Here is a 23634-nt window from a genome sequence, read left to right as displayed (position 1 = left end):
GGAGTCAGCTCCAAAGGATGAGGACGTGGCACCCTTCCTGCTGGCCCTGAATGGGTAGATGATTCCTGCCCCCTCACAGAGCCTCTTTTCTCTGGGCTCTGTCTTCCTGCTGACTCTTTCCTTCCCACCATGGTCTTCTCTTGGGTCACACCTCCTCTGTGCCAGCCTTATCTGTACACATCATTTCTGCCTCAGCAGGATCCATCTGCTGCTTCTTCTTGCTTCTTCCCACATCTACCCCATTTTTTCCTGCCTTCCCACCATACACTTTTTCTATACTCTTGTGGGTTTTTTCCCCTTCCTTCTCACCCATTATTTTTTGTCTAGAAAAGAAGTCACGAAGGATGTCAACATCTCAGCATGGAAAGGCATCCACCCATTCCCCACTTTTTTTTTTTTCCCCCCCCACTCCATTTTTCTGATTTCCTTCCAAAACTGTTGGAATATTCCCTGGTGTATTGAAATGGTCAAATCTAGCTCTAAAAAGTGACTTGAGATAGAAAAGCCCTGACTGTTGCACATAATGAGCTCGGAATGGGCTGTGTTCCTTGATACTCTAACAGGCCTAATAGGAGAAGACTCCTTGTCCAAAGAAACAAGAATCTGACATTTTACCACGATTCCTACAAGAGGAAACAATTACAGAAGGACTAGAGAAACAAGATTTGTCTTATTTCCATGTACTGCACTTTTTTTTAATATACATTCTCCTTGTTCTCCCTGGAACCAGGTTTCTTATTCCCACACATGGGGCTTAGTCATTTAAAAGAAAATGAGATCAAGTGAATTTTAATTTGTAACTGGAGAAGTAATGTAATTAGAGAGAAAGACAATTTGTTGGAAAACAGCTTTGTTTCAAATGTGGCAGCAGTACAAAGGTTCAGAGAGCAGATTGATTCTCTGTATCTCAGAGTGCAACCCGTGATGTAAATGTTACTATAGTAACTAGTGGGTTTATTTCAAAGCCCAGTAAATAGATGTATATAACTTGTCAAAATGTAAAACTGCAGAGTTGAAGGAACACTTGTATTTTTGCTGCAGTTTCCCCCAAAAGGACTCAGTATTTTCTTCCAGCCAACTTGCCATTTGGCACTCAGGCTTCACTAAGGACCTGAGACCTCTCGTGCAGCCACGGGCAGGCTTAAAAAGGGATGAGGATTCCTTCTGCTGGGCTTTCTTCAGGATACCACAGAATATCAAATGCATCTCTGCATGTGTATAGCTGCAGGAATGCATTCATAAGGGAGAACTTAAATATTGAGGGGTTTGCTTTTACTCTCTTTCCCAGTTATTTTTTTCTTTTTTTTTTTAAGGCACGTATTGACTTACAATTAATTTCTCTTGATGATGAGATGCAGCTCCTACAGAATGAGGGGATCCCTGGGTTTTTAAGGTTAGACAGCAAGTCTCTAAACCCACCTTCTGCTCCAGCAGAGCTGGCTGTGAGATGCTTTTAATCCATTCTGCTTTGAAAACCTCCAAGGATGCTCTTCCTGTCTCACTGCTTGGCTGTCCTGATGGGGAAAAAGTTGTTCTATCAGTTGTGAACCCTCTCATTTCACTTGCTGCCTGCTGTCTCTTGTCTGCTGACCACACACCACGCTGAAGGGCCTGGTTCTGTCTCTCTATAACCATCCCCACAGGGGTTTTGTGCACTTCTTGCCAATTTGTGAACAAATTTGGCACTGACATGTCCAGAAGATGACGTGGTTTTCCTGCAAAAAATGCCTGCTGTTCCCAAGTATTTTTAGGATAGTTTGTATAGATGCTTCAGGCAGACTTGGAAGCCTCAGAGATGGTTAATGGAAGTAACACAGAGGCTTAAAGGCATAAGAAAACACACAAATCCAGAAACCTGATGAGTCTGTTGACTTGAATTATTAATGTGTGGGGAAAAGCATGATGCAAAAAGTGGGCAATTTGTCCTGTATGATTCAGACTTTTTACACATCTCATGAATAATTTTCAAAGTCTCTGTTATCCTCAGTGAATTGCCAGCTTTGTGAAATTTCTATGTCTTCAGGGTTGGTTTTGATGCCATCTCATGTGACTTTCTCCAAAGCAAGCTAGGGAAGTCTTGTTTACATTAAATAACTGTCAGCTGGACAGAAAAAGTGGTCAACAAGTGACAGATTGGAAGAGTGGATGTGGGGTGGTTGTTCAGGGCTACACCTGCAGTTTAAAACTTTGGTATTTTCAGAAAATCCTTGGCTAGCTGAGAAGTGTAATATTTTTGCAACAGCTGCAAGCACCTTTAGAGAAGGAGCTGAGAATTCAAAGTGATCTTGGCCAACTCCTGAAGTGGCCTGAAATAAATAGGCTGACACTGAATACATAAAAGTGCAGGGCTCTTAGCTGAGAAATAATCAAACTGTTCAAACAAAAGTCCTGCAGGAAGGGGCTGAGGGCTGGGGACACGTGCAACCCAAGCCTGAGTCAACAGGGGTGTGGTGCTGGGAGGAAGGAAAGCAAAGGTCCTTATGGGATGTGTCAACAGGAGATCTGTCTTACCCCTAAATGGCACCACCAGGACCTTAGTTGGAGGATTTTGGGTATTGCTCTTCAAGAAAGAGAGAACTCAACAGGGAATGAGTCCAGAGAGTTAGCCTTAGCTGGTTTCAGAAAAGAGGGTTTAGAAAGAAAGACTGAAAAATCTGGAGCTTTAGTGTACACAGAAGATGACTGGGATGAGACAACAACCTAACCTTGATCAAAGGGCTTCTGAAAGGAGGAGGAATTCCCAACTCAAATATATAAAAAAGTAAGGGAATTAAATTTCAGAAGATTTAGTTGAGATGCTAAGGGAGGGAAAAAAAAAACAACCTTTAAAAAAAAAAAAATTACATCAGTGTAGGTTTTGTCCAGGATATTTTTACTGGTTCACTGAACACCAGTGCTGCATGGGAAAGTGAAAGAAAGCATAGTCAGTCAAATGTTTGTCTCAAGGTGTTCTAACCTGAACAGAAAATTATTTTCTGTGGGTCTCACCTAGCAGGGATATGGCAGACCAGATTGCTTGTGACTTTTTTGCTTACCCTGTGAAATTCTGGGATACAAAAACATCAAGAACAGCCTCACCTCAAACACAGAATTGTTTGTGGTGTATTTCCCAAATGGTTGTATTAAAATACATATTTATTTTTTTAAATACAGTTGATTAATTAGAGATGGTGGTTATTTTAATCAGGAGCAAAAAAACTGGCTGATGCTGCTTTGAGGAAAGGGATCATGAACTATGGAAAGTCAATAAATAAATTAAAGCCAATCAGTAGGTCTGTTTATACAGCCAGGGCAGAACTATTTGCACAACACATAGATGGTCTGATAACACCTTCAAGCCTGTTAACTGAGAAGAGCTTGCAGTAGGTAAATACAAATATTTTTCTTCATACCTTATGAAGCAGAGATATTGGCTTTTTTGTTTATTTTAAAATAATATTGTTGAAAAGAAGAAAACATTGTGAAAAAACCTCAGCATCATGGTATCTGGGAATTGTCAGTCTCTGCTATGCTGGTTCTGAACTCTTGGCTGCCTTTTTCCAAGAAAAATGTGAGATTAAAAGTGCATTTTTTCTAGCAGGGCTCAGTCCTCACTTTAAGTTCCTGGATATAATTTTTGGGTTTTGGGTTTTTTTAATTTTTATTTTGAAGTTCCTGTTAAATACGTGGTGTTGCTTTATATATGCATCAGCTCTTTTCTCAAAGAGCAATTTATGCCAAGGACAAACACTGACGTGCAAAGGGGAGAAAATGTGATTTTACCTCTTGAGTAAAATGTGTTTTTTATCCACTAGTCTCCAATTAAGGGAGCCAGCAGGTAATTGATACATACCTTACAGCAAAACCAGGGCTTTAAGTGAGATTTGAATGAATTACCCTCACTAAGAGAAAATAACCCACACGAGGGGATGCCTTGCAAGCCTTGGAAAGAACTCTGGAAGTGCAGAAGTGGGAGATACAGCATAAATTCATTTCATCAGCAGTGTGACAAAAGGTATGTTCAAACAGAGAGAGAGGTGATTTATTGTAGGGTAGTGTCATAAATTTAACTCTGCATGTGTGGAAAGAAGAGTGGTACTGAGTGCTCTGAAGTGTGGGTGAAATGGGTTGTAACTCAAGTTGGAATAAAGAACCCTAAGGTGAGAAGAGTGTCTAGATTTTTTTATTGAGGTTTCTTTTTATTACAGGCAGAAGCCTATAAAATAATTATTTTTGTAAGCCTATTAAACCCTCAATTAATCCATTTCATTGGGTTTTTGTTTTTTTTTTTTTTTTTTTTTGTACTGTTATTCCCACTAGAAGGTTGTTGCAGAAACCTTCTCTTGGCCAAGACTTGAGTTTTCACAGGTCTAGATGTTTCTGTGGCAGGTTTATAACCATCTGACTTAGTGCCAGTATTGTCCTTAGCTTTGGAGAGTTCATAATTCCTTCTCCTGGAGGTTTACTCCCCAACTGTTCAACCTCTCCAACCCCAATTTGTTCTAAATTCTTGAATTTATAATGATTCAAGCTCAGTTTTAGTTACTAATGTTCACTGTTGGTGTCTTTGGAAGGGCTCAGGATTTTTGTGATAATAATACATACACAGTTGGTGTTAAAACACCATTAGCCAGGAGGCACAGGATAATGAGTTACTTCTGAAATAAAGCTCAGACAATCTGAGGACAAATCACCATTTAAAAATCAATCAAAATACTAATTCAAATATTACCTACAAGTGAAATCATCACTTCACTGAAGAAAATGACAAAACTTGTAGTATTTTGCCCTGCATTATATTCTGTCTCACACATATAAGGTTTTTTAGGATAAGAGAAAGCTTGCAAATAACTCATCTTTTAAAACAATTGTCTGCCCTTGGTGTTATTTTGTAAATTTCCCATATTTGTGTTGTTTGAGTTTGTAAAACTGCTTTTCTTGATCAAAACTGAACCCTTACATTACCCATGAGCTGTTGTTTTTACTTTTGGATTGAAATAGTTATGTATAACAAATTGTTTATGCCATGTGTTCACATGCTTGATACAAATTGACAGCCCCAGGCAAGATATTAACACTGATATTTTAACAACATTGAAGAATAGGATTTTCAGAACCAAATTCTGGCATTTGTACACATTTTCTAGGTTGGAATTCTACAAGTCCATCATGACTTAATTGCACAGTGCTGCTTAATGTGCTGTTTAAGTGGAATCAGATTCTTTTGAAACACAGATCTTTGTCCTTCTGACAAGAAGACATGTTTGTGTGATGAGCAGTAATTTAATGTTTAGTATTTTGTGCAAATTCACAGATCCTTGGCAAATACAACAAGTAGGCTTAACAGCCAGAAAGTGTTCTCTGTAATTCGAGTTTATGTCAGCTATTATATTTACAATTGGCTATTCTGTACACTCTCCAGTGTTAACTGGAATCAATTATAATGATTATTAATGATATTTATTGATATTATTTACTGGAATGCTTACAGTGCATGATAATGAAATTCTTCACCAATGTGTGGATCCAGGGAGCACTGATTGTTCCACGAAGGTTTTCTCTTTAGGTAAAATAGCCCCACTCTGCATAAAGAAAAAAGGCTCAGAACCACCATTAAACGCCCTTCTATAGTAATCATGATGTGCTGGGCTATCAGGAGAGGAAAAATTCAAATATCAATTCTGTTCTCCATATTCACCCTGGACCAGCTCCTGCAACACCTCCTCAGCTTAACACGCGTCCCACCTCGCTGGCTCTGAGTTCCAGGAAGGCTTCGACTTGATTTCTCCTTCAGGAAGAATAATGTAATGAATTCCAATTTTAATTCCTTTTAAAGAGCTGTGGGACACCCCCCCACACAACCCCCACCCCTACCCCTCCAGGGCCGCGCTCTGAGGGGGACTCCCGACATCTTGTGTGTGAGGAGAAACCGCTTCCCCTTCCCCTCACACGGACCCAGACCCACAGCCAGGTTCGGGAGAGGTTCGGGACCGTGTGAGGGGAAAAGGAACCGGGGGTTCCGTGCCATGTGAGGGGAAGGGGAACCAGGGGACCGGCTTCTGAGCGGGGATCGGTGGGGAAGGTTGGGCTGAGGGGAACGGGGCGGGACGAGGCGGGGCGGGCTCCGCCGGGGCTCTGAGGGGAGCGGGGCCGCATCTCCCCGGCGGGGGTTTCCCTCAGTAACTTCGCCTGTGGGTGAAGAAGACTTCGGGAACGAAGTGAATTAGGTCGGTAATTTACCTTTATTTATTTATTTATTTATTATTTATTATTTATTTTTATTTTTTATTGTTGGCTTGCTTTCCTCCGTTGTTTCTTTAATTGAGGGTTCTTGCGGCTTCCCCCCTCCGACCGCCCGTTTCCCGCCGCTTCCCTCCCTTCAGCCTTCGGCTCCTTCGCCGGGTGAGGGAAAGAGGGAGCCCGGGGGGTGCCACGCGTGAAATCCGGGTGGGTTTTGCCGAAATACGCGGCTGTTTTCAACCTTTAGAAAGCTGGTTTGAGGGTGAGTGTGGTCTTGAGGCTCACAGTTCGGCTTTTGGGAGCTTTGGAGGGTGGCAATGGTTGTACCCACGCCGGAGCTTTGTTTTGTTGTCTCTGGAGGGTTTTGGTGAGTGGAGCAAAAAAAAAAAAAAAAGAAAAATGAGAGAAATCTTCGTGAATGTGGGTTGTGTGAGTCGCTGGTGCTGCAGGAGCTATTCGGGGCCGCTCTGATGGAAGAGCAGTTTGGAAATTTAATGTTAGTTATTGACATGTTATTTATAAATAGAGTTTGTAGTGAAAAGGCTGCGAGCCCTGAGCTGCCGAGTGTGGCTGTGACATGCAGGAGCTTTACAGATGGGTACAGGAGCTCTGTTTACAGCTGCCTGTAAGGAAAAAACAGTGTATAGAATCCCAGACTGGTTTAGGCTGGGAGGGATGTTAAAGATCTATCCATTTCCAGCCCCCTGCCATGGTCAGGGACCCCTCCCCCAGCCCAGGGTGCTCCAAGCCCCATCCAACCTTCAACACTGCCAGGGATGGGGCAGCCACAGCTTCTGGGGGCAACCAGGGTCCCACCCCCCTCCCAGCAGTGAATTTCTTCCTAAAATCTCCTCTCCATCACCTATCTTGCATCTGGAAACCCTTCCCCCTCTATCACTCGATGCCCTTTTCATCAGTGAAAAATTGTGAGAGGAAGTGTTTCTTAGAAATGCTTTATTGCTTTATTAAAATCAGTGAATCCTCTGTCTCTGGAACTGTGGGGTCCTGAGCCAGCACAAACTCCAGCTCTGTGTTCCAGTGTGGTGCTGGAGATGCAGGAACAACCCCTGTGGGTCCCCTGGGTCCCCTGCTCTCCATGCCAGTGGAGAGGAGCAGTTTCAGTACAGCCAAGAGACATTGTACAGTCTAAAAAGCTCTCCAGAGTTTGGGCTGCTTTGCTGGTGAGTTGCAGAGGCCCCATCAGCTCTGCTGCTGGTTCTGCTGTGCTTAACTTGCTGGGGATACACACAGCTTGGGTTGCCTTGGCTAAAGCTTTAATATTAGGAAGCATGATTATTCAGTGCCAGTCATCTTCCTTGCTGTTTTCTATGGTCCATGTACTCTGAACTCTTTTTAAAAAAATAATATTTACTAATAAATGAAACGACAAACAAATGCCATGGAATTCCATGCCCAGGAGGGCTGACAGAGAACCTGGCCAAAAGCAACAGGACTGGAAAGCTCTCAGCACCCTTAAAGAGCAGGCCAGAAGATGCTGTGTGTGGGCATTTTTACCAAAATCTTTTTAGGCTCTGTAGAGCTCTTTTAATACTTAAAAACAGCTGTAGCAGAGGGCTTGCAAAAGTCAGGGACAGTTTGTATGCTTGTGGTATTCTGTTCCTGTTTCCCATTAACTACCAGCTGTTGAGTGTTTTTGGGGAGGATGGGAAAAAGAGAGAGAGCTCTAGGAACTGTATATATGTGTGTATATATATATGTATGTATATGTATAGACAGAGCTCCAGGCACTGCATGTTTTCCTCTGGTATCCTCCACTGAGCTTTTTGAAAACTATAAAAATGCTTCTTATTTGGGTTTTACCAGCACTTATGTGGCTACAGGATAAAAGTCAAGGTGTGGGAATCAAATTAACTGAAGTGAACCAAAATGAAGCCCTAACAAAATAATAGGCTGATAATTATCAGCTCCCAGGTAATTTCCTATGTGTTTTTCAGATCAGCTCTACAAACCAGGATGTCTTGGCAAATCATTCTGACCTTGTTTGTGCTATTGGGTAAGTTACTAAAAAAAAAAAAAAAAAAAAAAGAGTTTGGAAATGATGTAGAATGGAGATTAATCACCATTTCTGCTTTCCAGTGGTGGTTACAGTCATGCTGCTGGGTTAGTGTCTTATTCAGTGTTCAACTAGAGGACCTGATGTTGTCACTGTGCAGAATTAAAGTGTTGACACTCTCAAGGTGCTGCCCATGTGCCTTATCAGGAAACATCAGTAGGAAGTGTGTGGTGAGTTGAGACACATCCAGATAAATGCCCAAGTTATCATTTTGTAAGGGTTCATGAGCAATTTTTGTTTTGTTATCCTCCCAGGTCCAAGTGCAGAGGGAAAAATCCCAATTTCCTGAGGACTGTGAGGTTTCTGTTTGGCTCAGTGACACTTTGGGGTGAGCTCTGCTTTCTTAGGTAGCTGACAGTCCTGCTTTTAGGGGCACAGTGCTGTTAAAGGGTGCCCAATTAGCTGCAAATGCTGGGTATAATGAACTGGATTACTAATTGGAAACATCTGGAACAATACTGGCATGTGCTCTGCAGGGACAGCCTTTCATTTTTGTGATTAAAACAACTATTTCAAGACTATTTTTTTAGCTATTGCAAGATGTAGAACATGAGTTAATTTCCACCTAATCAACTGCTTGAAAATATGTGTGTGCCATTGCTGAGAGCAGCTAAAGTGCCCAAATGACCCAGGTGCCTTTCTGCCACCTGAGCTTTAATCTTAGAAATCCCTGCAGTTTTTTACAGCCAGCTCTTTCCAAACCTGACTTACTTATCATTCTCAGAATCACTGTTACCATCATTCAAACAAGGACTTGCCAAGAAGAGCTACAAGTGTGGTCAGAGCAATTTTATTTTGGAGCATCTTAAGTCTGATGGAGAAGGTTTTTCTTTTCCTACATCTCTTTTCCCAGATTTCCCTGGGGTTGTGTAGTTACAGCTGGTTGTATATTCCTGTAGTACTGTTTTTTGGTATTTAGCAGTTACAGTGTGACTCTGTGTTATATTTACAGTGGGATTATTTTTTCTCCAGGAAAGGAGCTGGATTGCAACTTTCCCAGCACTGCAGGGGGAGATGAGACTCAGACCTCTGCACTGTGTGGGCTTGGGTTTAGGAGTCTCTGTATTTTGAGTTAATATAAGTGTATTTTGAGTTAATATAGGTGTATTTTGAGTTAATATAAGCTGCTTTACCTCAGGGATGCTTCCCACAGAGTATTGAGCTCAACCTGTTTGAAGAGGCTGAGGAAACAAAACTTTGGGTGTAGTGGCTTTGGGGAAGGGGGGATTCTGTCTGCAACTCAGAGAACAGCCCTGGCAAGAACCTGGTTTTTATGGAATAAATGTGTTTCTGTGTAACATCAGCCACCCCCCTTTCACTGCCAAGCACCATGAACTTTTATTTCCAGTATCTTTGCTTTTTTATTTGCAGATTTTCTTCACATGGCAGTTGCCCACTGTATGGTCCATCAGATTCCTCCCAGGAACTTTACCTTACCCTGGATGCAGCTGAATGAGACATTTTTGAGTCCTTTCTCCTCTGGAGTTGTAAAGAGTTGGTCTGGTTTGAGGAGAGCATCCAAACCCAAGCCTCCCTTCCTGATAAATGCAGAAAGCTTTCTGTGTTGCCTTTGGAGTGATGGCAACATTGATTGTTCTTTGTACAGCACAAACATGCAGGCAAGGAAGTTCATTCCCTCTGAAAGCATCTCAGCCTCTCAAGAAAAAGGTAGGTTTTCCATCCAAGGGGGTGTGAAGTTCTTTAAAAAAATGATGGTTGGGGTTTGTTGTTTATTTTTTATTTTTTTCATTTTTATTTTTCATGTTGTTTGTTTTTATCCAAAGCAGGGTATGATAAATTCCTCCCTCACACAAGTCTGAAGTGGAAAAAAAAATGATTGCTGGCTGTCTTTCTAGGGGAAGGCTGAGTGAAATATGTAGCACTGACTGTCAGGATGTGAGCCCACAGCTTCAGAGGTGTTGAGGCACCAAGAGAAATATTTAAAATATTTTTGTGGATGTGGGCTCTAAACTTGGGGTCCAGCCTCACCTTCATGAATATCTGTGACTTGTCCTCTCTGCGTGAGAGGATTTTGTCCTGGCTCTGGAGCTGTTTTTGTTGGTTTTAGTGTAGTTGAGAAATGTCTAATCCCTTCCTTTTGTTTCAGGTTCAAGTTGGAACCTTGAATGTTGGATTCAAGGCAAACTGGAGCTCTTGGTCTGCAGCCTGAGGTTTGTGAGGGTGCAGCTGGGAGCTGACTTGAAGGTTGTTCTTTTTTATGCTGTGTAAGTCCAGACTCTTAAATTTGTCACTCTTAGCATGAGAAATCTTAAAAAGCACTTCCTGAAACACCAGGCTCACAGTTAGCTTTGCCAGCAGGTGATTAGTTGTGTACCTGTGGCTTATCTAAAAAAGATTGAGGGTATAAGATGGAAAGTTTATGCTTCTGCCTTTGGATGAGAGGTGGTTAGAGCAGAGTCTCTCTCCTCTGGCCTTTCCATGGTTCTTAAAACACTTTAATGAAACCAGTGTGGACTTGCTAAAGCATCTTGGCTTTTACAATCACTTCATTTTAAAGCTATCTCCTCTCTGCCTTTTTTTAATGCTTTTGAGCATTCTCTCTCTTGAATTAATTATGTTATTGGCAGCTACCACAATGCCAAGTGCTGCTCTGGTCACCCCTGTGCCTCTGGGAGGCACCCAGTGGTGTCACTGTGCTAAATCAAGGATTGGATCAAGGGTTGGACTTGATGATCTCTGAGGTCCCTTCCAACCCAGCCAATTCTATGAAAAAAAAAATACCCTCTGGAATGCTGAGAGATGGTCATGGGCTGGATAGGTCTTGTGCACATGACCTGCCTGATTTGATCATAAAAAAAATCTATTTGATTCCACTTGCAAACCCACTCTGTTCTTTCTGAATTACTGACAGGAATGGCACAAACACCCAGACCTCATTTCCTTAGGAAACAGGCTAAACACAAGTTGTTGAGTTAGCTGAATTTGCAGGTGATGAGTTCTACTTGAAAAGCCAGGTATCACTTGCCACAAATTATCTCTGCAGCCAGGCTAGAGAGGAAGCCTGTGAGCTGGCAATGAGTATGGTTGGTTAGTTGAGATAAGACTTTAAAGCTGAAATCAGATTTTGTGTGGATTACTGCTTCCAATGTTCCTATCCCTCTGATTTCTGGAAAACCTTGCACGTGTGTGTGGGGGAGAAGTAAGTCTGACTTGGCCTCTCTTCCATCCCATCCCAGCTGCAGGGGAAAAAATCTTTCCCCCATAATCCTACTGGAGTAATCTCTACCTTTAATTTTTTTTTTTTTTTGGTACTCCTGACATCTGTGGAACAACAGATGGGAGTCCCAGCTGGGATGAAGAGGTTCTTGGAATTATTATGGAGGGAATTCAGGGAGTGTCGTGCAGTTTGTGACAGGAGGCTCTCTGGACTCACTGGAGTCCTGGTGGTATTTCTGTGTTTGATCAGTTTGAGCTGCAGAGGTGAGAGGCAGTGCAGTCCCTGGTGCTGGGGAACTTGTTGCACTCCTCAGATTTTTCTTTCCTTTCCTTTCCTTTCCTTTCCTTTCCTTTCCTTTCCTTTCCTTTCCTTTCCTTTCCTTTCCTTTTCCTTTCCTTTCCTTTCCTTTCCTTTCCTTTCCTTTCCTTTTCCTTTCCTTTCCTTTCCTTTCCTTTCCTTTCCTTTCCTTTCCTTTCCTTTCCTTTCCTTTCCTTTCCTTTCCTTTCCTTTCCTTTCCTTTCCTTTCCTTTTCCTTTCCTTTCCTTTCCTTTCCTTTCCTTTCCTTTCCTTTCCTTTCCTTTCTTTCCTTTCCTTTCCTTTCCTTTCCTTTCCTTTCCTTTCCTTTCCTTTCCTTTCCTTTCCTTTCCTTTTCCTTTCCTTTCCTTTCCTTTCCTTTCCTTTCCTTTCCTTTCCTTTCCTTTCCTTTCCTTTCCTTTCCTTTCCTTTCCTTTCCTTTCCTTTCCTTTCCTTTCCTTTCCTTTCCTTTCCTTTCCTTTCCTTTCCTTTCCTTTCCTTTCCTTTCCTTTCCTTTCCTTTCCTTTCCTTTCCTTTCTTTCCTTTCCTTTCCTTCCTTCCTTTCCTTTCCCCTCCCTTCCCCTCCCCTCCCCTCCCCTCCCCTCCCCTCCCCTCTCCTCTCCTCTCCTCTCCTCTCCTCTCCTCTCCTCTCCTTTTTCTTTCCTTTTTCTTCCTTTTCCCTTTTCCCTTTTCCCTTTTCCCTTTTCCCTTTTCCCTTTTCTTTTTTTCCTTTTTTTCCTTTTTTTTCCTTTTTTCCCTTTCCCTTTTCCCTTTTCCTTTTACAGTCCCTGTGTTCTGGGGTAGCAGCTAGCAGAGCATTTCAGATTTTGGTGAGGTGACAGCTTTCCCTGCTGGCTTGCTGATACCTTGACATTTATTCACATGAGCCAAAGTACCTTGAAAACATTCCCAGTTTTAAAAATATGCATTCCTGCATGTGCTACTCCCTGGGAGTCTGGAGATGAAGCCAGACTTCTCACATATAGGAGAGGCAGCTTATAAAAATAATGACCTGGAAGAATCTACGACAAAAAAGCCTGGCTCCTTAACAGCTTTTAATTTAAATTTTTTCAGCATCCTTTTCTTTTACACAGCCACAGTTTGCCTGCTTGTAGCTGACACCACATGGCTTTGAACAGAAGACGTGGTTTTTCTGCCCAAAGCAGTGCTCTGAGAGCAGTCTGCAAGAGGCTTGAGCTGGGGTGGTGAGAGAGAGAGAGAGAGAGAGAGAGGGGGCTTTTACCTTCCCTAGCAGCATGTCTGTGGGAGGAGAAAGATCATCCTGAAAATTAATTAGACAAATTAGCCATAACTGTCTAGCAGAAGTGACTGAAGGTGCTGGAAGCCCTGGTGGTTAATTACATGAACTGAAATCACTGTGCCTTGGGGATCCTCTCCCAGTGACACAGATGAATGCTCCCAGTGTCATTTTGAGCACTGATTATCATTTGTCCTTTCAGCAGCTGGGGATGTATAGGGTGTGCTCACACTTCTGACCTCTCTGAAGCACCTGTGAGGCTCTCCTTTGGCTTGGGAACTATGTTTTTGAGGATAAATCATGGAATTTGCCTCGAGGCTGGTGGCATCAGTTACACACTGAGCCTTTTTCAGCTGGAGAGCATTAACCTTTTATTAGAAACTTATCCTCTCATCAGCCAGCCACCCATCAGATGTTCTACACTTAAACAGGGCAGCCTGTTCAAATACCATCCTACAGCTACAACATATCAAATACATTGAGATATCAGGACTAAAAATTCCCAGAGCCCCAGCCAGTCAGTTCCTCATCAAGGCAGCACCTGCACAAACACAAGATATATATAAAATATTGAAAGCAGAGTTACAGTGGTGACCTGATCACACCTCAACACAGCTCCCTAAATGGGATGCTGTCCCTTTCCTGAAATCAGAGGGATTCCAGAAGGTCATGGATTTTTTCCTAAACCAGTTTTCACCTTGGATTTTCAGTGAGGTGCAAGAAATGGGTCGAAATTCAGTAAAGACATCCTGCAGGGTCTAATCTGAAGTCTGAAAGTTCACCAGGGGGTCATGGATTAATTTAGCATAATTAGCACCATCTTCTGAAGTATGCTTGAGTCCTGCACCAAAATACAAAACATTTAGGAGGTGTTAAGGTGTGGACTGACAGATCTACCTGTCCACAGCTCAACAGTGCAGTGTTTGGAGTGGAAAAGAAAAGCAAACCTTGGACTCGTGCCCTTGTTGCAAAGTTAATTACTTCTGGGGTTCAGGGCATGCAGGATATGTATTATTTTCCCCTCTCTTCTGAGTGCCTTTTGGTGTTTAGTCCCATTTTTCCATCTTAAGGTCACATTGCTTTTGCATATTGTCCCTCCCTGCTCTGCCAGGCATTAAAACTTGAGGCCAGCTCATTATTTTTCTGCTTAATCTCAGAGGTGGGCTCTGATAATCCCTTCACAGAAGTTCCTCTGCTTAGTACCAAGCTGCTTTTTGCTTACTTACCTGTGCCAAGAAAAATCTCTCCAACTCCAGTGCCCAGCACTATAAAACTAAGTGGGGAAATAGGATGTGCTCACAGATTTTATAAGCCCTCTGTCTTTCCCTCCACCACACTTTGGGTCTGGTTGGACCTGGTTACCCTTGTGAGGTGTAAAGTGCTTGTGGAACCAGGATTTACAGCTCCTCTTGGTGTGCTGATGGAAAACTCCAGGTTTTAATAGCTTGGTGCTTTAGGTTTTCCCCAGATTTCTCCTCCTGCTTTACTGAATGAAGACACTGACCCCTCCTGAGCCTTGTGGGAGCTTTATGAGCCTTAAGCTCCTCTGAAGTCTGTACCTACAGCTCAGGAACAATGGTTACTCTGTGACTGGATCCATCTGGAGCTGACAGATTCCTCCTGCAGTCCCAGGCTGCCACACTTCTCCAAAACCACTTTGTCTTTCTGGGGTTTTGTTTGTAATCAGGGCCCAAGCTTGGAATAAACTGATGTGGGGGCCTCTCCTGGTCCTGTCCTCCAGGATCTTCTCCTCAGTTTTGGGAGTCCCTGTGTCTTACCAGTTTGTGGAAGTGCAGATATTTTTTAGGATATGGTTATTTTTCCACCAGGAGCAGACCTCTCCACTGGTAACATCCCTTGGTCTTTCCCCTTGCTTTGCTCTGGTTTCCTGCAGAGCTGGAAGAGAAGCAAAATACAAGCAAAAAATTCTGTCACAAGGGGTGGAAGACCTGGCACAACATCCCTGACATTTTTTTGTCCTCTGTACACAAGTGGTCTTCTGGGTGCAAATAAGGTCAGCTTGACAGTGAAAAATGGAAATAATTATTTTGAATGATTGGGAGAAAGATGAGGGGGGTGGTGCAGTGGTAACTGCTGTCCAGATAAATCAGATTAAAGGTACAGTTTGATGAAAGACCACATTCTTATGGATTGATTGTGGGGTTTTGAGACTAATAAAAACTTTGAGCAACAAGAGAAGGCAGGGAAACTTAAAAGAAAATTCTACGAAGTCTTTGAAGGGAAATTCAGGAGAAAGAAGTGGAGCCACAGCTATAAAAACAAAAATGCTCCAAGTAATTTAAACTCTCCGTGTCTGCCAGCTACCATCAGCAGAAAGTTTCATAATTTTCATGTCTTCAGGTCAATGGATCCTGGTAAAAACATTTTTAGGAATGTCAGCATTGACTGACTGCAGCACTGTGAAATGGAAATGCCCTTGGGCTGAATTTCCATAGCTTAGGGCAACCTGACTGCAGAGGAAGGTGCTGTGAGGGTATAATTATTGAAAATCCTGGTGAATACTTCAGAAAGTATCCTGAAGCCAAGGTGGGTGCCTGATGTCTGTGTTGCTCACTGAGTGAGGAGGTGAGGGGGGCCCTGATCCAAGGATTCTCCACAGGGGCTTCCCTTGCAGTCCTGCTCAGCAGAGGTTTCGTGCCCTTAGTTTGCTTCCAAGCTCTTCCTCAGTTTTTGACCTTTTTTTTTTTAAGCTGGGCAGATTATGGCAGCAGGATCAGGGAATCCTGCCCGTTTCCCCTCTGCTCTAGGTCCCAAAATGACTGAAAACAAGCAAAAAAGCAGCAAACCTTGTCCTTTCTTCTCCTCCAGTGTGGAGTTCTCTGCTCTCCCTAAATTCAAGTGCTACACTGAGTCATATCAACTACAAAACTGTTTGAAACCTTCCAGAAAGGTTCTTATTCTATGAACTTCAGTTTCTTTCTCTGAATTGATAAAACAAAACCCTTCCTGTACAGAAATATTGCCAAAAAATACATTGAACCATTCAAAATGTTAAGTTGTTGTGTTTGGGTTTGTTATTTTTTTGGGTTTTTTTCTTTTTGTGAAGATGAAATTTCAAAAGCAGGAAAGGATCCAGGGTGGTTTAAATGTCAAGATTTTTCTTGGCTTTGGTGCTGTGAGAAGTTTACCCAACAAGTATTCATGGTGTTAAATTCAATACCTGTGAAACAGAAATAAAGATAAAGAATACTTTGGGAGCTTCAGTCTACAAGCAGCCTGGTGCCCACTGGTGCAGTCTTTATTTTGTAAATGAACATCAGAAAAAAAGCTGATGAAGATTGAAAATATTGAAAATATGTATGAAGAGGCTTCAGATGTATGAGGATTGCTCCAAAAAGCAGCTGTGGGCTGATGTGTTCATGGGAAATTGCACAGCTCTGCTGCTTTCTCTCTCCCAGGGAAGCTTTGTGTATTTTAGAGAGAAAACCTAAATGTGATGGTCTGCACTTCAGCAGGATCCTTTCCAGCATTTCCTAGCACCAGGAGACACGTTGCACAACTGCTTGGATCAGTGTCTGCTTGGTAATTTCTTTCCTTGAGATAATATTAGCAAATATTCTGATTATCTGCTCAGGAAACATACTGTGCCCACGAGTCCCCTGCAAGGTGTGCACACACAGCTTTGTGTGCACAAGAAGCATCTGGCTGTAGTTACCATCAGAGAGTGGAAAGCAGAGTGAAGTACAGGTCTTAACTGGTGTTGTTACACGTTTGTGTTAAATCCAGACCTTAGGAAGACTTTTCATGGCATCACATTAATTACTGTGCTTGCAAAGCATTTAAAAAGGGAGAAGCAGGGAAGGAAAAGCAATTTCTGGAAAGCTGGGGAGGGGCTGTTCACCAGAGATAGTGACAGGACAAGGGGTGATGGGTTTAAACTGAAAGAGGGGAGATTTAGGTTAGATTTTAGGAAAAAATTCTTCAGCATGAGGGTAGTGAGACACTGGAATAGGTTGCCAAGGGAGGTTGTTGATTCCACATCCCTGGAAATGTTTAAATCCAGGTTGGATGAAGCCTTCTGCAGCCTGGGCTGTGAGAGGTGTCCCTGCCCATGCAGGATGATCTTTAAGCTCCCTTCCAACCCAATTATTCTATGAATTATTTGACTTTCTGCCTTTTTTATCTCTCTTTTCTTTTTTTCTTTTTTAATAAACCTTATCCAGGTAGACAAACCTCTACTGAAACAGAGTCCAGGAAGAAATACAAGTGGTTGGGTTTTTTTTTTGTTTGTTTCTGGTTTGTTTTTCCCCTTGCAGGTCAGAGCTGGGGCTGGGAGATGTCTCCACGAGCTCTCTGGAGGGGACAGTCCTGGCTGCTGAGTGTGACTGCAGTGACCCTGCTGCCTGTGGGTGCTCTGTGCCTTCCCTGAGCCTCAACTACACCTACATCATGTGGCTGAAGGTGACAATTGCTGGGACACCTCTCTGGTCACCCTTGATGTCAGTCAAGCCCATAGACATAGGTGAGCAGGACCTGGATTTTAAAGGGATTTTTTTTTTAGGGGAGCACAGCAGTTGGATCCCTCTCCTGGGGAAGGTACAAAACCATCCTGAGCAAAGCTGAGCTTCCATTTCTAATCAGGAGCTCCCTGTGCTTGAGCCTGGAGCAGTGGTGGGGTTTCCCTGCTTTATGTAGCTGAGGACTTAAAAAGTGAGGGAAAAAACCCACAAACCCCCCTGTTCCTAAAATAATTTAGCAAAAAAACCCCCACCCTTCTTCTCAAGTAACTCTGTTGCCTTGATGTTTTCTTCCTTACACAGGCAATACCAGCATTTTCCAAGTTTGGGAAATCTTTCTCTGTATTTCCTGAAGTTCAGATTGCACTGAGATGATGAATTTGGGATGTGTTGCTGTCCCCTCTGCACAGCTACTCACAGCTGGGCAGATTTCAAAAAGGCAGGGACTCTGTCAGCTGGGGGGGAAAAAATAGAAGCTTTAGAAACTTCTTCCTAACTGATGAGCTTTGCAGTCAGAGTAAGTTAAAAGTCTCTGGGTGGGCTCGTTTTGAAGCTGAGAGGTTGCATTTTTCATCTTGCTGCCTTTTAATTATGCTACAGGGGAAAAAAATTAAAAATTCAGAGCTGCATCTGCCAGTATTTAAAAATCACAGTTTCTTCTGCTTAGTGAAATACATTTTAAAAATGCATAATATTAGTACATGCTCTGCCAAGATTTAGCTCAATTAAGAATTATTTTGAAAGCAAAGCTTTGGATACTTGTGTAAGGTATTAGAGTTTTACTTGCTGTTAGAGGATATCAGTGGAACAGACACAGTGATTTGTGCTGCAAGATTCACAGAAATGGGGTGGAGAAGTTAAAAAGTTGTAAAGCTAAGCTTTTAAATCACTTCCTGCTGGTCTGCATAAAGAGAATTGTTTTGAGATAGTGTATCTGTAACAGTAAAACCAGATCTGAGTGGGTGCAGTGAATTTATACTGAAAATAAGAACAGGGTTTTGGGAAACTGAGTGAGATTCTGGTAGAATCAGGGAATGATTTGGGTTGGGAGGGACCTCTAAAGCTCCCCCAGTCCCAGCCCTGCAGTATCAGGGACACCTCACCCAGATCAGGGTGCTCAGAGCCTCCTCAAGCCTCACCTTGAGCATCTCCAGGGATGAGGCCTCAACCCCCTCCCTGGGAAACCTCTTCCATTGTTCCACCACCCTCATAGGGGAGGAATTTTTCCTGACATCCTAATGCTGCTTAAATTGAGAGCCCATGAATGAGCCTTTCCCAGCCTCCTGCACTCCCAGGTTAGCAAAATCGTGGTGTAAGACAGCATAAAGCCCACATGGAAGTTAGTGCTTGGGCACTGGGAAGAATCATGGCCCAAGGCAAGAAATTCATCTTGTTTTAAACTAACTGTTGGGTGGAACAGCTTGTGCTGATAAATAACTGTGTAACAGTGCCAGTGCTCTTACACAACATCACTCTTACCATGCTCTGGCTGGAGAGCAGCTCTTGAGAACTGACTTAGGAGGAAAAGCATGGGAGATATTTCTGATGGAGTGAAAAAACCAAGCAGGGTTAGTGTTAAACAATTAATGTGGCAATTAATTTGTCTGCAGCAAAGCCTGAACCTCCTCTGAACCTGCACCTAGAAATGACAGAGGAAGGCCAAGTGAGGATCTGCTGGTCTGACCCTGTGCTGGTGCCATACCCCCTTCAGTATGAAGTGAAGATCTCAGGAGCCTCAGGTCAAACTGGCTGGCAGGTGGGTCACCTCTGCTCATTTTGGTTTCCAGTCCAGGTGTCTGGGGCTCTTTCCAGAACCTTTTTTACCACCCTCCTTGTCCTGTGGCTCTGGTGGGCTGAGCTGTGCTGCTGCTCTGCTGGAGCTGGGCACAGCACAGAGGTTTCACCCTGGTGAACCCCAAGAACAAAGGGTTGGAGCTGGACTTGAGGAGAGCCACTGAAGTGAGGAAAGATCCATCTCCTCTTGGGTCTTACAAAGCCCTCTTGCTTTTTGGATGAAATGCTGGATTCTGTGAAATCTGAAAGGTCAAGCTGCCTCCTTGCAGCAACCCCAGAATTCCATGAAAAATGTTTAATATTTATAGCTTCTATTAGTGAATTGCTCCTCATGTTGCAACCACACAGCTGGCTCTGGAATAAAAAGCCCCTGTTAATTAGGAGGCCATAATGAACACAGAAAATAACACATTTTCCACCATATTCAAATTTACAATAAATTTAAAGAATGAAAGCTTTTTTTCCCCCCCCAACTTCCCACCTGAAAACTGCACTCTAGACTGTTGCTTTTGGTTCCTCCTGTCTCTTTCTTTCCCCTCTTTCATTGCACAACAGTAACAGCCTCTGATAACCCAACAGATGGTTTGGGGTGCTGTGGAAAGCTCCCTGGCCATGGACAGTGCACTCCTTGGTTCCTCATCCCTCCTTGAAGTACGATGCAGGAATGGCAATGGGCCAGGGTTCTGGAGTGACTGGAGCACACCCTATAACCTCAGCTTGGGAGGTAGGTCCTGGGAAGCCACCTCTGTGCAGGAACTAGTGTGGGATGGGTGAGATTGCCCCTTTTTTATTTTAATTTATGGAGTACTTGAGAGAAGGTTTTACCTGGGGAGGTGCAGTGGGGCTGAAAACTCCCCTGGAAGTTCTTTCTTCTTCTGCTTCTCCTTCTGCATGGAACTAGTGCAGGAACTAGTGTGGGATGGGTGAGATTGCCCCTTTTTTATTTTAATTTATGGAATACTTGAGAGAAGGTTTTACCTGGGGAGGTGCAGTGGGGCTGAAAACTCCCCTGGAAGTTCTTTCTCCTTCTGCTTCTCCTTCTGCATGGCTTTGCCTGAGGTTCTGCTCTTTCCTTTTGTGCAAGACTTGCAGTAAAGGAAATTCTGGATTAATGTGGGCAGACCATCAGCTCCATCACACCTCCTGAAGTAAAAGGGCACAGACTGGGCTTTGTAGATTTGCCATCATCCATCCTGGTGTCTAATCACAGAATTTCCAGGGTTGGAAGGGACCTTGAAGCTCATCCAGTTCCAACCCCCCTGCTATGGGCAGGGACACCTCCTACCAGATCAGGTTGCTCAGAGCCCTGTCCAGCCTGGCCTTAAAAACTTTAATTAATTAATGCTGAGCCCCACTCAGAAACTGTGTTACAGCCCCACTCAGTTGGTGGCTTTAGTGTTAAGCATCTAATCTTAGAGATTCTGATCCATTTACTCCCCAAGAGGGTGAGTTCCTGACATGCTGCACACACCAAGAGCTCCCCTGGACTGACTAAAGAGCCTTTCTGCTTTTATGAGGTCTCTGATAGCTCCTGCTAAGATGGTGGAATGGCTCCTTATTAATGGTCAGAGTAAGTAGGAAAGGGAGGAAAGAGAGACTCTTTTTAGATTTTTTAGAAGGAAAGGGTAGATTTTCCTTTTCCCCTGAATAGTGATTCACTCCACATCTATGTCCCAGAGTTACAGTAAAGCTCCAGCTGACAGGATTCCCACTTTCTTGCAGGGTTCAAAGGGGGAGATCCCTTTTCTTCAGAAACCCAAACATCACTCTTCTCTTATTTGGATTTTCTCCTGTGTTTACCTAAGAGGAAAGTTTCATGATTTAAAACTTTGTGGAGTTTGTGAGATGAGTTAGAGGCACCAACCCTTTCATTGCAGCATTTAAATAAACTGACTTCATGGCTTAAAAAGGAGCCAAGTGCAGAGCAGCAGTGTAAACCTAGTTTCCTCAGATTTAACTGACAGGAGTTGTGTGGTTCCCTGCTTGCCCTGTGTCCTCCTGGGATTTTCACCTCATTTCATTCCTCTTTGCCTGGGGACACTGGGGATTGTTTTTATCAGAGCTGGCAAACATCACCTAGGGAGGGAGACATGAGTCAAAGGCTCATTTCTGCCTCTCCCCTGTGTTTGTTAACAGTAATTAAGAAGCAGAAAATTTAGAAATACAACTTGATACCAATAATTTTTTTCCCACCGATGGATTCTTTTGTCTTTACGGATTTTTTTTTCTCCCCCCTTTTTTTTGTTTTTTTTTTCTCTCTTGGCAGCTGGAGTCCTGTACTTCCCTCCTAAGGTCCTGACCAGCGTTGGTTCTAACATTTCCTTTTATTGCATCTATCAAAACAAAACCAAGCTTGTAGCATCCCAGGAGATTGTTTGGTGGCTGAATTTAGCAGCAGAAATCCCAGCCAGTCAGTATTCCCTTGTGAACGCTCGCGTAAGCAAAGTTACTCTTTTCAACTTGAAAGCAACCAAACCTAGAGGAAGTTTCTGCTATAAGGCATTGTACTGTTGTCATCAAAATAGGGAATGTCATCCTAGATACGCTGAATTATATGTAGTAGGTAAGATCCCAGATGATTTTGAATTATCATTTTGGTGCTTTTTTATAGTAAGGTCAGAATGTTTCCATTTTAAACTCCAGTTTGCTTTTGTTGAGCACTTTTGAGCTGTAATGCAAGTTGTTGGTTTGTTTTGTTTCTTTTTTTTCTTGTTGTTTAAGTCAGTGCATGTTTATTAATAAACCTTCAATGTGTTTTGATTAGATATGAACATTAGCATCACCTGTGAGACTGATGGGTACTTGACTAAAATGACTTGCAGATGGGCTGCAAACCCAGACACTCTGCTCCTGGGGAGTTCCTTGCACTTAAGGTACTACAGGTATGTAAGAGCTCTGTTTATGCTTGCAAAGTGGTGCTCTGGAAATGCTTAGCAAAGAATTCTGAAGAGTTGGAATAATTTTCTCTAAGCTGGGCTTTTTTTCTCAATCAGAACTCCAGTCAGTAGCTACATGTGCAGAAAGGGGGCCACAGACACCCAAGTGTGTAACGTGGCTTCTATTTTCCTTGGATTTCAGCATTTGTAAAACCTGTAGATACAAAAAAGCTTTGTTTGCTTGTAGCAGTTATAAAAACTACTCTCCCAGTTGCTTGTGCCTACAAATTATAAAGAAATACAAAAAAACCCAACCCCCATTCACAGTGAGCACTGGAGCAGTGGCCCAGAGAGGCTGTAGGGTCTCTGTCCTTGGAGATTTTCAGATCTCAGCTGGGCAGAATCCTCAGGTATCTTCATTTATCTTTGAATTTAACCCTGCATTTTGAGGTCTCCAGTCAAGATTTGATTTTTCTGAAGTTCAGTATCTTTTTTTTTTTTTTTTTTTTTTTTTTTTTCTGTTTACAGACAGATAAAAATACAGAGAGGGAACTGAATTCACTCCATCTGGAAAAAAAAATAATCTTGCTTGTAAAGAGAGAATCAAATCTTAGTTCATAAAGGGAATATTGCTTTAGGGAGGTAACATCTTTGGCAGCTGGAGCAGTCCTAGCTTGTTTTCAGGTAGCTGGTTTAATTTTGTCTGGTTTTTAGACAGGAGACCTGGGGTGTGGTGCAGAGCAAACTCAACACAACAAACACAACAAAATACAAATCTGAGTATTACATTGGTGGTTTTATCACCCTTACCTTCATCTCTCTGCCCAAATACTTCCTGTGACAGTATTGTTTTACCTTAAAACTAAAAAAAATCCCTTTGAGTCACTGAAATATTAAATAAACAAGACAGACAACCCTACCTGAGAAAGAAATCTTTAGTTTTACTGCCCTGCTGGACTCAGTGTGCAGAAATTGGGGCACACAACCTTAAATCAGGCCCTAATCCTTTGGAAATCTGGGCTGTCTCCTCTCCTGGAGGGGGACTGAAGCTTGGAACCATCATAGAACCTGGGTATCTCTTTCTCAGAATTTTGGGGACTAAATAAATGGAATGCTGGAGGTTCCAAGTGGAGGCTTTTAGGGCAGGGTCAGTGCCTAGCTGACTGCTGAGGTTTTGCTCCAGCTGCCTTCACAAGGAGGAACAGAATAAATGTAGTGCTGGGCAGGGAGGTTGAAATAAAACCCATGCTGATCTCGCCATGTTTTGTTTTTTTTTTTTTTTTCATTCCCACTTTTTCACTGTCCAGGTTTAGCTAAAAACCAGTTATTTTCTAGTAGGAGGTGATAATCTGCACATTTATTACAGTGTTCCTGCTAGATCAGAGACATGAATACATCTGGATATGCTTCCCAGATGCTACTATTTATTGTGATTTGTTTAGGTTTTTGTTTGCTTGCTAGCA

General features: G+C 42.8%; 1 protein-coding gene across 6 annotated transcripts in view; it reads left to right on the top strand.

Moving 5' to 3' along the window:
- The first annotated feature begins 243 nt into the window (after positions 1-243).
- Positions 244-23634, top strand: part of LEPR (leptin receptor) — a 35118-nt gene continuing 11727 nt past the window's right edge. For 4 of the 6 annotated variants that reach the window (XM_071749903.1, XM_071749901.1, XM_071749906.1 and 1 more), the window contains exons 1-10: positions 244-3994; positions 5546-6206; positions 8175-8233; positions 9665-9961; positions 10401-10518; positions 17301-17506; positions 19112-19257; positions 19875-20019; positions 21562-21858; positions 22060-22177. In XM_071749903.1, coding sequence (XP_071606004.1) covers positions 8194-8233; positions 9665-9961; positions 10401-10518; positions 17301-17506; positions 19112-19257; positions 19875-20019; positions 21562-21858; positions 22060-22177 — 1367 coding nt within the window. In that variant the 5' untranslated portion in view covers positions 244-3994; positions 5546-6206; positions 8175-8193. Of the gene's footprint in view, positions 3995-5545; positions 6207-6958; positions 7401-8174; positions 8234-9664; positions 9962-10400; positions 10519-17300; positions 17507-19111; positions 19258-19874; positions 20020-21561; positions 21859-22059; positions 22178-23634 lie in introns of those variants that run through there. The other 2 variants (XM_071749904.1, XM_071749902.1) reach the window with 2 other exon arrangements.

Source organism: Heliangelus exortis, chromosome 8 (genome assembly GCF_036169615.1).
Source record: "Heliangelus exortis chromosome 8, bHelExo1.hap1, whole genome shotgun sequence".
Classification (NCBI taxonomy): domain Eukaryota; kingdom Metazoa; phylum Chordata; class Aves; order Apodiformes; family Trochilidae; genus Heliangelus; species Heliangelus exortis.
This window is presented reverse-complemented; position numbering and strand designations above follow the sequence as displayed.